Below are 15,758 nucleotides of genomic sequence, written 5' to 3'. Positions count from 1 at the left end.
CATTAATAGATTGCTTGACCTGACCTTAACTGCCCTAAATGCTGGCTGTAATGTGGGTGGAATATTTTATGATTTGAAAAAGGCCTTTGATTGTGTCAATCACAAGATTTTATTATCTAAGTTAGAATTTTATGGTATTACAGGTCCTATGCATAAATGGATAGCATCTTATGAAGATGCGGAAGATATTCTGAATACATCTGCACAGTTACAGAGTTTATGGATTTTGGATGTCCTGTCACAGTGCATATATTCCACTGGAGCACATATTCTCACTAATTTCATTTATGACACTTTCTGAATGAGAAACTGAGTATGTTAGAAGGTGACAAAATTCATGACATGAATGAACTAACAGGAACTGTCTCCTAATTTAGTTATTTTGGGCTCTTCCTGTCTGCATTATTTTACATAATACGTAGGTCGTACTGTAAGTCATGAGCAACTTTTTTTTGCATGCAACCTGGGAACAGCAGACGAAAGAGAGTATGGTGGTAGGTGGGACCAGCTGTTATGTTAACCTTGAGTGTCCTGTGACATTAATAGCTTGCATCATGTGACCAGTATCACTCCTAACAAAATGGCCGACAATGATATATCGTTTCGCCAGCATGCTGTCATCGAATTTCTTGTGGAAGAGGAAATCCCTGCTGCAGAAATTCACCAGAGACTTCAGCATGCTTATGGAAGTGTGTGCATGGGTGCAAGCAGTGTTCGAAGATAGGTGAAATATTTTAAAGATGGGAACACCAGCGTCGAAGATGAGCCTCGGAGCAGTCGTCCTCGAACAGCCTCAACTGAACGCGACAAGGAAAGAGCGGATGAGATCATTGAAGAGGACAGGCATGTGACTGTGGACACAATAGCCTGAAAACTTGGAATAGGGCACAGTGCAGTACAGGAGAGGATCGAAAGCTTGGGCTATAGGAAAGTTTGTGCTCGCTGGGTCCCGCGGTTATTGTACATTGTTGGTGTTTAAGAGTGCTTGTAAAAGAAGGCATTAATAAATCCAATCATCCAATCCAGAGACATTATTATAGGTCATGACCCTAAATACTTGACAGTATTGTCGTGTATGGGTGACTAAAGATGAGGTTCGGATTGGTAATTGGATTTATTAACCACCTACAGGTCTTAACTGCAATTAATTATTACATTATTGCTGCTTTACACAGTTTACAGTCACTCCACACTAATCTGCAGTCTATCTGCACTAGTCTTCACAGATTTATAACACAGGAACTGTAACAGTCTCACTGAGTTACACACTCCCAAGTATTACACATAAATACAGTCTTCTAATCACACGTTAAGTCCTCAGAAGCCAACTTCTAATTCTTCAACTATGAACTTCCCATGGCTGTTTCCTACCAAGAACTGGCTTGCTTTTTCAATGCTTCTGCCACTACCACTACCACTAATAGTACTACTACTACTACTTGTAACTGCTGTACTTCTCCAGTATACTGCTTTCCTCTCATTTGCGTGCTTCTGCCAGTACTACTCACTTGTAACTGCCTTGAATGAATTTTGTCACAGAACAGACATGGACCTACAGTAAACACATATAACATGATCGCTATCCAGCCCATCTATTGGCACGTCAGATGGAGCTACAGAAAACACATATAACATGATCGCTATCCAGCCCATCTATTGGCACGTCAGTTGGAGCTACAGAAAACACAACTTCCTCTATTGTTGCATGTTGGACCATGCATACAGAGCTGTTGCCTGCCAATGCATTGATGAAATTTGTTACAATATGATTGTAACTTTCATAATAGTTACCTTATATTTTAAGTAATTTAATTTAATGAAAGTTGAGGTGTACGAACCGTTATGTTACAGGTGTATGTTGAACATGAGAGTGTGGCTCTCACAAGGCAACAGCAGTCAGAGCCCATTGATCTTGACTATTGCCTTGAAGCTTTCACCAAGGAGGAGCATCTCGGTGAAGATGAGAAATATTACTGCTCAAAGTGTCGAGAGCACCAGCTTGCCAGCAAGAAGCTGCAAATTTGGAGACTTCCCCCAATTCTTGTGAGCATTAGATGTGTTAAATGCCTTCTCAAGCTTAAGAATGCATTAAGCAAATAATATAGGAAAAACACATTAATTCTTAATTTCTGTATGCATAGAATTGATAAATGAATTAAAAGAATAAGGAAAGGGGAGAAAATGAGGAAGAACCATCCACAACTTTATCCATTAAACTGGAGGAATTTCATGTTCATTGCACTGGTAAAGGTAAATAAAAAGATAAAGTTGGCCCTCTGCTTAATTAAGCATATAAAAAACAAATTAAATTCAAGAAGTTAAAATTCATTTGCAGAAATGAGTACCAGGAATATTCTTGGAATGTTCTTGAGGGTAAAGGGTGGCTGGCGCATAAGGCTGACAACCTTACCGCCATCTGTGAGCCGATTGTCTAGAAAATGTGGGACACTCAATGTCTCACCATCCTATGGGCCTCCATGACCTGTTACAGGGATACCTTTTCTTTACTTTACTTTAATTTCAGTTGAGAATCTTTTCCTGTTCCATTTTCTGTTGAAAAATGTAAAAATATTCAGAACAATATTTTTACATTCTTTGTATGGGTGTAAATCTTGGTGTGCACCCTGAGTGAATTACAGAACTTGAGGGTATGTTAGAACACGATAATGAGGAGAATATTTGGGCCTAAGAGGGAGGAAATAACAAGAAGATGGTGAAAATTGCTTCATGAGGTGCTTCGGAATTTGTATCCTTCCTCAAATATTATTAGAGTTATCAAATCAAGGAGGATGATATGGGTTGGACATGAATCATATATGGGAAATAAGAAATGTATATACAGTTTTAGATAGAGAACATTAGACCATTTGAGAGATCTAGACAAAGGTGAGAGGATAATATTAAAATTTGTATTAAATGAATAATTCACAGTTTAAACAGAACTGTCTTATTGGACCAAAGGCAGGGTACAGTGGATGACTTGTGTTTATTTATGGTTTAAGTACACTTTCAGTATCTGAGACTATGTAGCATAAAAATAATAAATTGGAAAGGATGTTGAAGGAAGCAGTTAATGGCCTAATTAGAGGTACTGTCTCAGCATTTGTCAAGAGAGAATGAGGAGGCCTATAGAAAATTATCAGTACGGTAGTGCAGCAGCTGAGGCTGACTTGTGAACACAGTAGGATATCTTTTGGTTCCATTGAAAATGGGGAATTTCTTGACTAATGAGTAATTGTTAGTTTCTCAAGAAAGATCCTGCTTCAAGTATGTAATTAGGAAAAATTATGGTAATGAATTTGTACTGTAGAAGGTTGTAAGTCAGGGACTGAACTACTGAACTAGGAGGTTAGATGCTGAAGTATATTTAGTGTTCTATAAATGACATTGTAAGTGAGACTTGTTAAAGCTGTATATCATTCCATTTTGGAAACAGTGTCATGCATAGTCTTTTAAAAGGCCTCTGATAGAGGTTCCTCTTTGAATTTGATGTGTCCAGTGTAAGATTTACACTGAAAGTTATTACTTGTTTCCTGTTTTTGTTGTGTTTTCAATGTGCTTTGAAGGACTGAACACTGGTGTATGTGAAGGGAACATTTCCTGCAGAAAAAATAGAGGAATCTGAAGAATGGCATAGAACTACAGTCAGACTTCAAATCTGGTTCTTTCTGGCTGTTTTGTGTTATTCACAAATATAGCTGGTGGCTACACTGGAGAATCACAGATGCTGAGACATACAATTAAATGAATTTTGTATGGTTTTATTTACAGATTGTACACCTAAAAAGGTTCCAGTTTGTCAATGGGAAATGGGTGAAGTCTCAAAAGGTGGTGAACTTCCCTTTCAAAGATTTTGATCCAACAGCTTATTTGGCATCTGTACCAAAACATACTGTGGTGAGGCACAGGGAGCTGGAAAGGCTGAGGTTAGAAGAAGGGGATGGAGATTTCATTTACTCCACACCACCACCCCTCAATGGGGGACAAGAAGCAATAATAGCACCAGACAGCAATTCAGAGGCAATCAAAGTTGTGAACGAGAACACAGAGGCAGAACTTTCTAGTCCAAGTAAGCATTTAGACCTAATGAGATGGCACTTAGCATATTCAGATTCTTATATAAATTTTCTTCTATTCATTGCTTGCTGTCAGAATTCTTTCATGTGGAGAATTTAACATTTGCTGTTTTAGGTTATGCCACATAATGGCAATGGCCATCACACTGTGGTATTGACAGAGAATAGCAAAGTGTTAATACTTCAAAGAAAATTAAAAAATATTATTAAAGAATAGTGGGCTGTAAATGTAATACGATGAATTTTGAGCCGGGCTTGAATGTGTTAAATATTGTTTACAGTGCCTCTCAGTGAAAGTAAGTTCAGACACAAACCTGAGGGAAATATGCATCAGAAGAATTTTAATGGTAAGAGAACTAGTGAGAGCTGTACAAAGTGGTAAAATATTAAATGTAGAAACATTAAAATGGAAATTCCTCTATAGCCACTTTGCACATGAATCATGAATGTTGAATTCTGTATGACAGGCTTCATGTGATTCCTCATATGTCTCAATTATGTTGTTTTATGAGGATCTATATGTGCAGATATTTAAGGAATTGACATTTAGGCAAGACAGTCTGTGAAATATGAAACAAGAAATCATTTCTGTTAACACTTCAAGCCCACTGGTAATTGTATGTACCACCTGCTTTAACATTTATGTGTTTTGCACACACAGTTTGTTTTTGTGAGTTTCATATGGTTCACAGAATAAACAGTAATTGTTTCCCTGAACAGTGTTAATCAGCTCATCTTTACAGTGAAGCTGGGTTGTATATTCTATACGAATTAAATTGTTAAAGATTTATTTAGATGAATTTCATGCTTCAAAGAATTTAGAACTGTGACTTCAAAAAATTTGTTGGTTGTAGGTGCCAATAACATTGTAAATTGGAACTAGATCTGTATCACGCACACAGTGTTAACACAATCATGAAAAGTAAAAATTTGGGCCCTCTTTTTTTAAAGATATTTATTCACTTTCAAACCCCTGTCTTGGAGCCTCATTTGTCAAAGGCTACAACTTAATTTATTGCCCATTTTCACACAGTCATAGCCTCGTAGCCATACAATAATTTAAATATTACTTTGGACCATGCAGTGTGCCATTTCACCCTGTTCATGCTGAATCTGATTTAACAAGTGACCTGTTTGTGTATTTTGGTTGCAGCTTAAATTTCTGTCAATGAAAAACTGCAGATAGTTGTCTCGAATTGGCAAGGAGTGGCAGGAAAATTTATTCTCACTCAGATACAGAAATGATTCAGAGTAGAAGAGGCTTATGTTTCTAAAAGAGGTATTTGGTCTGTAGCTTGATAAAGGTTAACCCTTTAAAGCACATTGGATAGTATAAATACCACCACCTTGAATATTAAAAACTGCATTTTACTAAGAGTATGTTCATATTATGGGTTTCATATGGCTCTCAGAACAAACAGTCATTATTTCTCTATGCAGCATCAACTGTGTGTTCTTTGTAATGGAGGTGCAGTCCATTTCTTCAGATGTAAGATGTATTGCTGAAGACTCTACATCTACTTTTGAATTCATGTTTTTTATTTAGGATTTGAGGTCCTCACAGCAATGGTTATAAAGAAGTCTCTCTTTGAGGATATAATGCTATGTAGTCCATTGAAGGTCAACTGATGTTTCAAAGAAACTTATTGCCCCCATCTTCAGGGTCAAAGAATAAGCCAAGCAAGAAACCAGTGTGAAGGAGACAGCAAGTGGGGGTTTCTTTCTTTGCTTATTCTTTGACTCTGAAGATGGAGGTGACACATTCCTCCAAAACGTCAATTGACTTTCAGCGGACTACATGGCATTAAGTCGCAGAAGATTGAACTCTTCCAAGTTTTTATTCCCCTCTACATAACAGTACAATTAACAAAGTCATATTTTGATTTCAATCAGGGAGAATCTTGGCTAACGGGGATGTCCCAAACCTTCGCCTATCAGTTTTGGCAAGAGAACGGTTAGAATCCACGTCCTTGGTTCGAACTCCAGTCACAGACAGTGATCTTCAGGATTTCCATCAACACCGGTTAAACTCGGGTGTCAATCCATTTGATCTCAAGTATCACCTCTATGCCATTGTTGTGAGTACAGTTCACAGAGCATCTTGGCAATGCTCTGCTTCTTGTTATATTTAACAATGCCAGAATTATTTAGGAAGGATGAGATGTGCTTATATATGGTAAGCTGAAAATGGCTGGGGATGAAGAGGCTGTGACTTGTTTGGAGATACCGCTCTGGCATAGTGTGAAACCAGGTCCCACCTGCCACATAAACTAAGTTGCTTTTGATGGTGCGTAAGCAAATGAAGGCCTTAATGACATTTTTGTTTCTAGCTAGATTCCAGAAGAGAAAAATCATCCTATACGCAGTGCATGCCACGTGTCATTCTCAATATTTCCTGTTACAGAACTGTCCCAGTTTTTATTAAAGTCGTAAAAGTTTTTAGAGTGTTAATCAATCTGAAATTTTATTCTTCTAATTTTCTTTAACTTTACTGTGTGGCAGTCATGTGAACTGTGTGACTTGTAGTGTACTGTGGTCTTCATAATGTATTTACTTTCCATAACCATCACCTCACAATATTTGTATCACAGTGAAATTTGACTGTTAATTAGTTGTCTTCAGATGCTTTGTAATTAACCTTTAACGACCGAAAGTCCGGTATACCGGACGGTACCTGTGACCTCGAAGATGCCGAATGTCCAGTATACTGGACGCAAGACACGTGCTCACTTTAGAAGTGCTGACGGTTAGACGTTGAGTTTGAAACCAAAACAAACACACGCAAATTCAAGTCAGAGGTCCAGTTGTTGGCTCTGAACAATAAAACCCTTCATCATGGCACTGGGTTCGATTTCGTTTACATGTAGGTAAGACTGTTTGTGACTTGGTCAGCCAAACAGAGTGGAAGCTTCTTCACAGAAAAGCTGACCCAACATTCCTCTGTGCGNTTTCATTGAGTCATCTGGAACTGAACATTGACAACACTGTCCGGCCAGCCAGATAGAAACAATAACTTCCTGTTTGTTCGCTAAGCGAGAGACTGAACCAGATTGTCTACCAGCGTATGAGAAGTGAGGTCTGTGTGACCTTCACAACGCGCTGAAGTAAACCCTGCCTCTCCGCGCTCCCGCACGCAGTATCTATAGTAGCGTAAACTTACACGACGCAACGAGTTGAAACTCGTGTACAGTCTGACCAAACATTTTGGTGTATAGTGTCAATGTATTTTGGATATAACGACGTCTCAAATTTGAAGAAAAAATTATGGGTAAGTCTTTTGGAATTTCATTACACATATAATAGAGAGTATATTTTGAATTTCATGACATAACAATCACAGTTAATTTTTATTTGTAAAAATTGCCATAGGTATATTGTAGGAAATTTCATTCTCTTTCAGGCGGTTTTTAGTTCATATTTCTAAGCTGCATAGAACGGAAAATATGTAGTTTTTTCTGAAAGTCTACAATATTAAAAGGGCAACGTCAAATTAACTCTGGCAGCAGTGCAGTCGTGGGGGGTTTAAATGCTGACTCTTAAAGGTTAACAATTGAGTCATTAGGATGTTATTAAATGTAACACAGATTTTCGTTGAAAGCGCCTGAAAACAATGAAGTTGCTAGTCAAAATGCACAGTGTGATGCATACAGTGTTTGTAGTTATGAAAGTAAATACATAAAATGTTAAATAGGGATGAGAAGAACATTATTGCCATTATAATTTTCAGAAGTGTGGTGTAAAGAATTGTCTTTGCAAAACATGCAACCCATAGAAAGGTAATTTATGTAAAAAGTAGTCCATATGGTGACAGCATGAAATACACATGTTCTTTCAGAATTTAAGACTCTTAACTATTGAAGGATAGTGTTTGATAATTAACTCCAAGATTGTTTACAGTATTTTGAACCTTCTTTTTTAATTATTTCATTTCAGTCCAATTCACATCCTTGCATTCTGTTTCTTTAAGAATCTCTTAATATTCTCCCATGTATATCTGTCTCCCACCTGATCTCCCTTCAGGCTTCCCAAACAAAATATATGCATTTTTCATCTGTTGGATTTCATATTTGTACCTGTACTAATTTAGCATAAGGTAGCTACATAAGTGTTTATCCAAGAACCATGATTGTTTCAGTAGTTATTGACAAATTTTTGTTGTTCAGTTCCCTGACAGTTTTCAACATAATAGGGTTTGAATACAGAGAAAATTATTTTCTTCACTTAAATAGTACGAGTATGTTTTGCACAGTTTTATAAAAGATAACATTGTAATTATTAGGGTAGTGGAACTATTACTGCCAGATTGAAACCTGTTATCAGAAAAGTGATAATGTGGTTCCTCTTGACAGTCCCATTCTGGTATCCTGGGAGGTGGTCATTATGTAAGCTATGCCTGCAACCCCAATGGTAAATGGTACTGCTACAATGACAGCAGCTGCAAGGTGAGTCATGTACTTCTGCAGGTAATTGAGTTAGAATGTCACTAATCCTTCATCATAGTGACATGTTCGTTATAGTTCAGTATTAAATTAACATGATACCGCATTTATCACTTTCATTGTGAATGACAATGACAATAGAAGAATGACAGTGGAATCCCCATTTAATGTTTCTCAATTTGAGGTTTATTAAATTTCCTCCACTAATGGTTTTTGTGATTGTTGCTCAAATCATTGTCACACAAGGAAACATGAAATGGGGTTTTCAGTTATGAAGTAATGTTTTAGACAGTGGAATCCAATTTAATGTTCCCTTATTTAGCGACTATATTTTATGAGTATAGACAGTGTATTATTTTCCTGCATTTAGTGAATTTTGATTTAGTATGAAAAACATATTTTGTATAAGAAAATTTTCCCCTTGTACTTAATTCAGTGTGATTGTGTAATCCACTGAACATATGTATAAATTTGGTATGTGCAAGAGTGACTTTTCATCCGAAATGAGAATTTGGAAGAATTTCAAGAATTAGGATGAGAATGAGCATTTTCTCTCATAGGCTGATTTTTTCCCCCCTGTAATCACAGTTTTTAACATTTGCCACTTTTTGCAATTCACTAAAGTGTAACATGTATCCATTTTAATGTAACATCCTTTTTCAGTGAAAATGTTTTATAACTTATTGAATTTGAAAAGTACTTAAGTTCTAGGGCTCTGTCCTCTTTCACCATAGGCAGAAAGCATGGGAGATAGATTTTGTTGACAGACTGGCTCATGCTGAGAGTACCAGTGATTATGATTCTTATGGATTACTGATACTACACAGAAAAGTAGTTATCTGAAAACTCCTAACGTTCAAGATGAAAAAAAAAACATGTTTGAATCAAAATTGAGATTTTATTTTATCTAATTTCAAATACTGAAGACTTGCACATGCCTAGTATAAATAAATACCACCATTGGTTACAACAATCAGTCATTATATGTGGTCTGACAATAAAGTTTGCGAACTCATCATGGTAGAAGTGCTACATACCTTATTTCTGAATATCACTGTGGTCGCCTTTAAAGTACTCCCCTTGGAAAGCTATGCACTGATGCCAGCGTTTAGTCCATCCTTCAAAACAATTTTGGAACTGGTTTTGTGGAATGGCCTTCAGAGCTGCTGTCATATTACTCCTGATGTCATCAATGTCATCAAAATGCCTTCCTGTCAGTATTTCCTTTATCTCTGGGAATAGAAGAAAAACACATTGGGGGCTAGATCCGGTGAATAGAGAGAGTGTTCCAGCACAGTTATTTGTTTACTAGCTAAAAACTGCCTCACAGGCAGTGTTCTTCTGTGAACACCCTTGCAACCATTTTTGCACACACCTTCCTCATGTCAAGATCTTCTATTAAGATTTTCCTGTTTCTCTGTCGATGTTTGCGTGCACTACTATTCTCCTGATATCAGCTGATGATTTTCATGCACAATTTGACGAACTTATGCAATGTTTTCTTCAGTTCTGCTCATTGCTGGTTGTCCTGATCTCTCTTCGTCAGTGACACTTCCTCTTTTCTCAGAACAACATGTCACCCACTTTTAAACTGCTGTTTCCTTCATAGCATTATCACCATAAACTTGCAGTAACATCTCTCTGATTTTCTTTTCACTCTTGCTAGGTTTAACAGGAAATTTAATGTTCATTCTGACATTCTCGCAGCGGCACATCAAAACACTCTCAAACAGTAATAGACGTCACTCAGAAAGAGAGTGCCATAGGTCAACAACACAGCTGTGAAACGCTGATATGCCAACGTGATCAAACCATACTGACGTTTCTGTCCACTGTTGCCATGGCAAACACACTGTGGCGAGTTCACGAACTTTATTGTCAGACCACGTACTCTCAACTACAGTACTTTGTTTAGATTGTTGCCATAGGTGTAACTGTTTTAGTGTATAAACACTTAGGATCTGATAGAAAAGGATGATATAAAACTGTGAAACAGTGGATGTACCCAGCATATGGAAGTAATGGACAGTATCCAGCAAGATTGTGTTGTAATGAATCATCCAGTGGTTAACTCCAGTGTGGTTCAGGTAAGGAATCACTTCTGCACTAACAAGAGCGCTTTCCTTGTCTCATGCAAACTACAAGAGTTTACTTGTATGTTGTGTAGGAAATGAGTGAGAGTCAAATGGATACGAGTTCCGCATACATGCTGTTCTATGAACGAGAAGGTTTATGTCAACAGCAGTACATGCCTAGTATTGCCGGTAAGACACCTGATATACGAGATCTCGATGATGACTTTGACTCAGACCTGAAGAAACTGTGCTGCATAATGTGAAGAGGTCTGGCAGTGATTAGTTACAACGAGACTTCATAATTTATTCAGAAGTGTGATGGAACTGTTTTCCTCTATTGCTCACTCACTAGGGTCTATTCCTATTGACTCATCATAGAGAGGAATGAAGATGCAGATTTTTAGTTTTCTATCCAGGTGATTTGCCAATGATGGAACTCTTCTGTTACAACCATCCTGCACCTTGTGGCGTGCACAGCAGAACTGTTATTTATATTGTGGTTCGAAAGTTCTGACTGGGCTCCATCCATCCCTTTGGAAAATTCACCTATTCTGCTGTGCATTTGAGCTCAGATATCAGCCCCACTCCCTTCATGTAATAATATACTGTTCCAGTTACAAAACACTTCCATGAAATTAATATTCATATATCACAACAGATAATTGTTTTAATGCAATATTACTAGTATATGATTTGTTTTGAATAAATTTATTATATAGTTTCGAACTAAAAAAATTATGCACAGTATGTGTTACTTTTCTATTTTATATGTAAAGAAAAATCTTTTCTGATTTAAACATATAATTTTATTTAAGTACATTGAATATTTTGTTTCTATAAATGAAAATATCCACCAAAGCAGATGAATGTATAGTGTCGGGTCAGAAGGAATAGCTATGTGGAGAGAAGGAAAACGTACATCAGTAATGCAGACTTAGTGACTGCAGCACATACTGTAGTAATCTCAGCTAGTATAGGATATCAAGAAGAATTCTAAAGATCTGAGAGGCATATATGGCAAAGAGTAGCATGTTCAACCACATGTCATTTAGTTCTGAAGGCATGCAAGAGAGTATGTCAATACAGTCATGGCTTTGCACATCAGCACTGAAAAATGAAAGGAAAGTAATGGAAGACTTGAAAATTTAGGCAATATGAACTTAAAGACAAGCTGTACAAGTTAGGACTTTGACTTTGTATCACAAGGGTTTCTTTCTCATGCAATGTTTCTTCTGCATTGGAATTGAAATTCTACACATATAGTAACCCTGTATGCCTTTGGGATTCATGTTGTGATATTTTTTCATTCTTCCCTGGCTTCTCCAAAAATAAGTAATGTGTTAGTGTTTTAATTAATACTCTCTTATCTTTTGCCAGTAAAGTTATTTCTATAGTTCTGGAACTGTTCCTCATTTCTGCCCAAACAGCAATCTTTGTATATATGTGTGTGTGTGTGTGTGTGTGTGCACGCACGTGGGTGTGTATGCACATGCGTGTTCATGACAGAAAGTAATATCTCAGAAAATTTGTCTTAGTTTTTTCTAGTATTTATGCTCCATCTCTGGCTAAGTGTTGAGATCCTGTCAGATGATAGGATACTGTCAATATTTTTCTGGTGCCAAGCCTTGGAACAGTTGCACAGGAGTTTGGATATTAACAATAGATAATGATAACTTTACTGTCAAAATAGTGACATATTTCTGTGTTGCTGCATTTATAGTGCTTATATAGCATGAGCTGTGGTTACTTCCTAGTTTTACATGACATGAAACTCTTTGGGCTGTAATGTCTTATATTTCCATAACTCTACAGTAAATTCAAAGGAATCATCTGGAAAATTAATTTGTAGTACTAACAGTGAGACACAAAATGTCTGAACCTTCACCAGCTCTCTCTTCCCTTGGAGTAGTGACTCAGTCACTGATTAAATTACACACACAGTTAAATGATTTAATCTACTGATATTACCATTCACCAACTCAAGAATAATTATGATCATTTTTAATTCCACTGTGCTAGTGATCACTTCTGTGGTGGTTGTATGAGGTAAACTTTTATCTGTGAAATATACATAAATTATGGCTTATTGAATACAAGATATTCTGCAGTGCTTTACAAATGGCTGTTACCACATGGAATATCTGTCAGTCTTCACATTTCCTCACTAAACTGATTGCTAGCTCATTGCATATAATCATTCTTCTCCCATAAAGGAGTGGAGGGTTTTGTTTGTAATCAGACCATTTTGGCCGGTAATTGAGGTATACTCCATAAAAGAAATTAAAATATAGAGAACACAAGAGCTATAGATATATGTCATTGAGTCATTATTTGTGTTAAATAGAAGCTGTAAGAACTTTCTACAAATTTGAGTTTGATTTCAAAAAGGTCACTGCTTTGTCTATTCTAGATTTAAATTAAATGAAGTTAATATTATCAGTGCAATCTTCTGAATTGTTATTAAAATTAAACAGCTGCTGAGTCAACTTTTGCTGCATAAGAAAATAACCTAAATTTACAACCCAAGTGGCAACATTTGTAGATTAATAGATTTTTCCCATTCTAGTATGTTACAACCATAATTTAGCACTCACATAATTGTTTTGGGGTTATCTGAGCTCACAACAGAGTATGTAAAGAAACTTCAACAATTTTATAATGTGTTTTGTGGGAGGGGGCTGACCTTGTGTTTTGTATATTCTCATACGCTGCATTTTCTGCCTGGGCCCAATTTAGCAATACGACAATTATACTGAGCTTTGCAGACTATAAAACAGTATGGAAGGGAGTCAGTTCCTACCATTACAACCTACATTACAACAAAACTCTGAGAAAGAAGTTAGTGTATGATCTGGAGTGTTACAGGATCGTTTAAAAATATGTAAGTTTTGTAAACACATTCAGTAATTCAGGCTCATGGCTTACTCACTGGTAATTACAGAATTGGACTGTTACAGGCTGCTGTAATTGATAGGCTGTTACTGCTGTCAGACATAAACAGCACAGTTGATGTTTGTGCCAGAATCTGAAGTATAAGATTACAAGTATGGCAGTTGGAGTTGGTTATTCTCTATCAGGTTATTCAAAATATACAGTAAGCATGTAACAAACACAAACTTGTTATTCCAGGAATAGGAGTAAATAAATTATAAATGCTGGAAAGCTAATTACCCAGTCAATTACTTCAGTAGTGAGCAGTGAAGTAAATTTATTTTCAGACAACATAGTATAAACAATTTAATTTTCCTCATTAATTTTGTAATAGTGGAATTAGTTGAATAACAGTTTCATATTATGTATAAGATACAGTGAAATACATAATGTTGTTACTTTGATGACTAAAATATTATAATTGTACTTCCATACATGTTATTATGAAGTGCAGATATTAATGTATCTTTTTTACATATGCCCATTCTTAATTTTGTAAACGCCAAAGATATATCCATACTTAAATTGATTTCATTATTACTGTATAGAAATGTAAAACTGAGTGCCATTTTATATCATTATTGTTACAAAGAAGTCACAAAAGGTGTTTCATTATTTAGCATCCCAGAATGTTTATGTAGTGGTTATGCTGCAAAAGTACACACCATCTCTTTACATCTGTTTGCTAGTGAAATTTCGTTTTCTACAAGCCAGTGATAGAATCAAGTAATATTTCACTGTTATGTACCTGTTTATTTCGCAGTAGTTCTTATATAGTCATCATTTTAAATACTCGCATTAAATCGTTCCAAAGTAGATCACGAATGTCACTGTTGCTGTGATCACTCATTTTGTACTAGTAAATCAGTTGTATCTGTTGATTTAAAATTTAGTCTTTTTCCTTTGGAGCTTGCAGATGAAGTTTTCAAATTTTATTGGGATCAAATGGCATGAATGAATTTTTGTGAATGTTGGAGTGTTACTCAGTCGTCCAGGAAAATGTAAATTATGTAATTGGAATGTCTTTAATAATTCATGTGTAAAAATGATTTGTGATTGGGGCATTTGTATCATAATATTGTCAGCAGAGCTTTATTAGTGACAAACAATGATGCCTTATTTGTTTAGTTAATAGATTATCCAGTGGCTACAGTATGTTATGGATGAGAGATTGAAGCTAAATCCTGATACATTCCTAACTCCACTAGTGTATCTTTTCTTTCAGGTTATGTTCTGTATGTAAAGGTGTTTACTGATTCAGCTGACTCTTTGTAGTTGTTCACAACTGCATTTAAACATAGATATGTAGACACAATTCGAGATTGCAGCTGTTTGTGAAAAAACATTACCCCATGGTGATATTCAATATCTAATGTTCAGCAATTGTTGGTTTCCTTCTTCCCCAACCTTCATCTCCCCCCCACATAGAATTGCCACTCTCATAATTCTCCTAATTGTTGATATTATATAAAGGAATTCAGATGGATATAGTTGCCTGATTTCTCAGTAATTGTGATACAATAATTAGATGTTGCAGATATCTCAACACTTTCCCTGTTAAGTTTTTGCTAGTCTGTAACTGCCTGTAGGTAAAATAAAACTGTAATATCCATGCAGTGTTTCTAGTTAATGCAGGCAGTGTGTATTATATGTACATGAGACTCTTTTAATTCTGTTCATTAGTTTGTAAAGTAGTTATAATTTGGAGTTATCCTCAAATGTTGTATGTAAAATGCAATGGTTAGCTTATAGTTTCATTGAACTGATGTAATTTGTATATACTGTATTATTTTCATATGATATATATATAACTATACATAATATATTGGCTGAGAGTTTGTAATTGAGAAATTTGTTGTATTGTTTCTATTTCTATATGGATTTCTTGACTCGTACCTTCTAGTCCTACTTGATGCATATACTGTCATGTCCCATGCTGTGTATAGAAGCCGTTTGTTGTAGACAAGGCAGGTGGTCACTTATAGAATGGCACACAGTATTCTTCATCCATCCACCTGACAGCTTGACAAATCAGTCGTCTCCATTTACAACAGTAGCATCCAGAGGTGAGCTCACTATTCATTCATATTAAATTATGTACAAGTATAATCCCTTATTATGTAAAAATATAATGTTCCTGTGCCTGAGCATCATGATATGGAAATATATAAGTGCAGAAATAAAGCTTCATGAATTCTAATTCCTCAGGGCTCGATGGAGGTGAGTGGTGAGCTTCA

The 15,758-nt window shown here is 36.1% G+C and overlaps 1 protein-coding gene across 2 annotated transcripts in view; it reads left to right on the top strand.

Annotated features, from left to right (window-relative positions):
* LOC111869414 (ubiquitin carboxyl-terminal hydrolase 32) overlaps positions 1-15,372 on the top strand; it is a 62,799-nt gene extending 47,427 nt beyond the window's left edge. For both annotated transcript variants that reach the window (XM_023860931.2, XM_023860930.2), the window contains exons 24-28: positions 1,852-2,043; positions 3,772-4,069; positions 5,970-6,154; positions 8,426-8,518; positions 10,683-15,372. In XM_023860931.2, the coding sequence (XP_023716699.1) occupies positions 1,852-2,043; positions 3,772-4,069; positions 5,970-6,154; positions 8,426-8,518; positions 10,683-10,853 (939 nt within the window). In that variant the 3' untranslated portion in view covers positions 10,854-15,372. The remainder of the gene's footprint in view (positions 1-1,851; positions 2,044-3,771; positions 4,070-5,969; positions 6,155-8,425; positions 8,519-10,682) is intronic.
* The last annotated feature ends 386 nt before the right edge of the window (positions 15,373-15,758 follow it).

This window comes from Cryptotermes secundus, unplaced genomic scaffold (genome assembly GCF_002891405.2).
Source record: "Cryptotermes secundus unplaced genomic scaffold, Csec_1.0 scaffold813, whole genome shotgun sequence".
Lineage (NCBI taxonomy): Eukaryota > Metazoa > Arthropoda > Insecta > Blattodea > Kalotermitidae > Cryptotermes > Cryptotermes secundus.
This window is presented reverse-complemented; position numbering and strand designations above follow the sequence as displayed.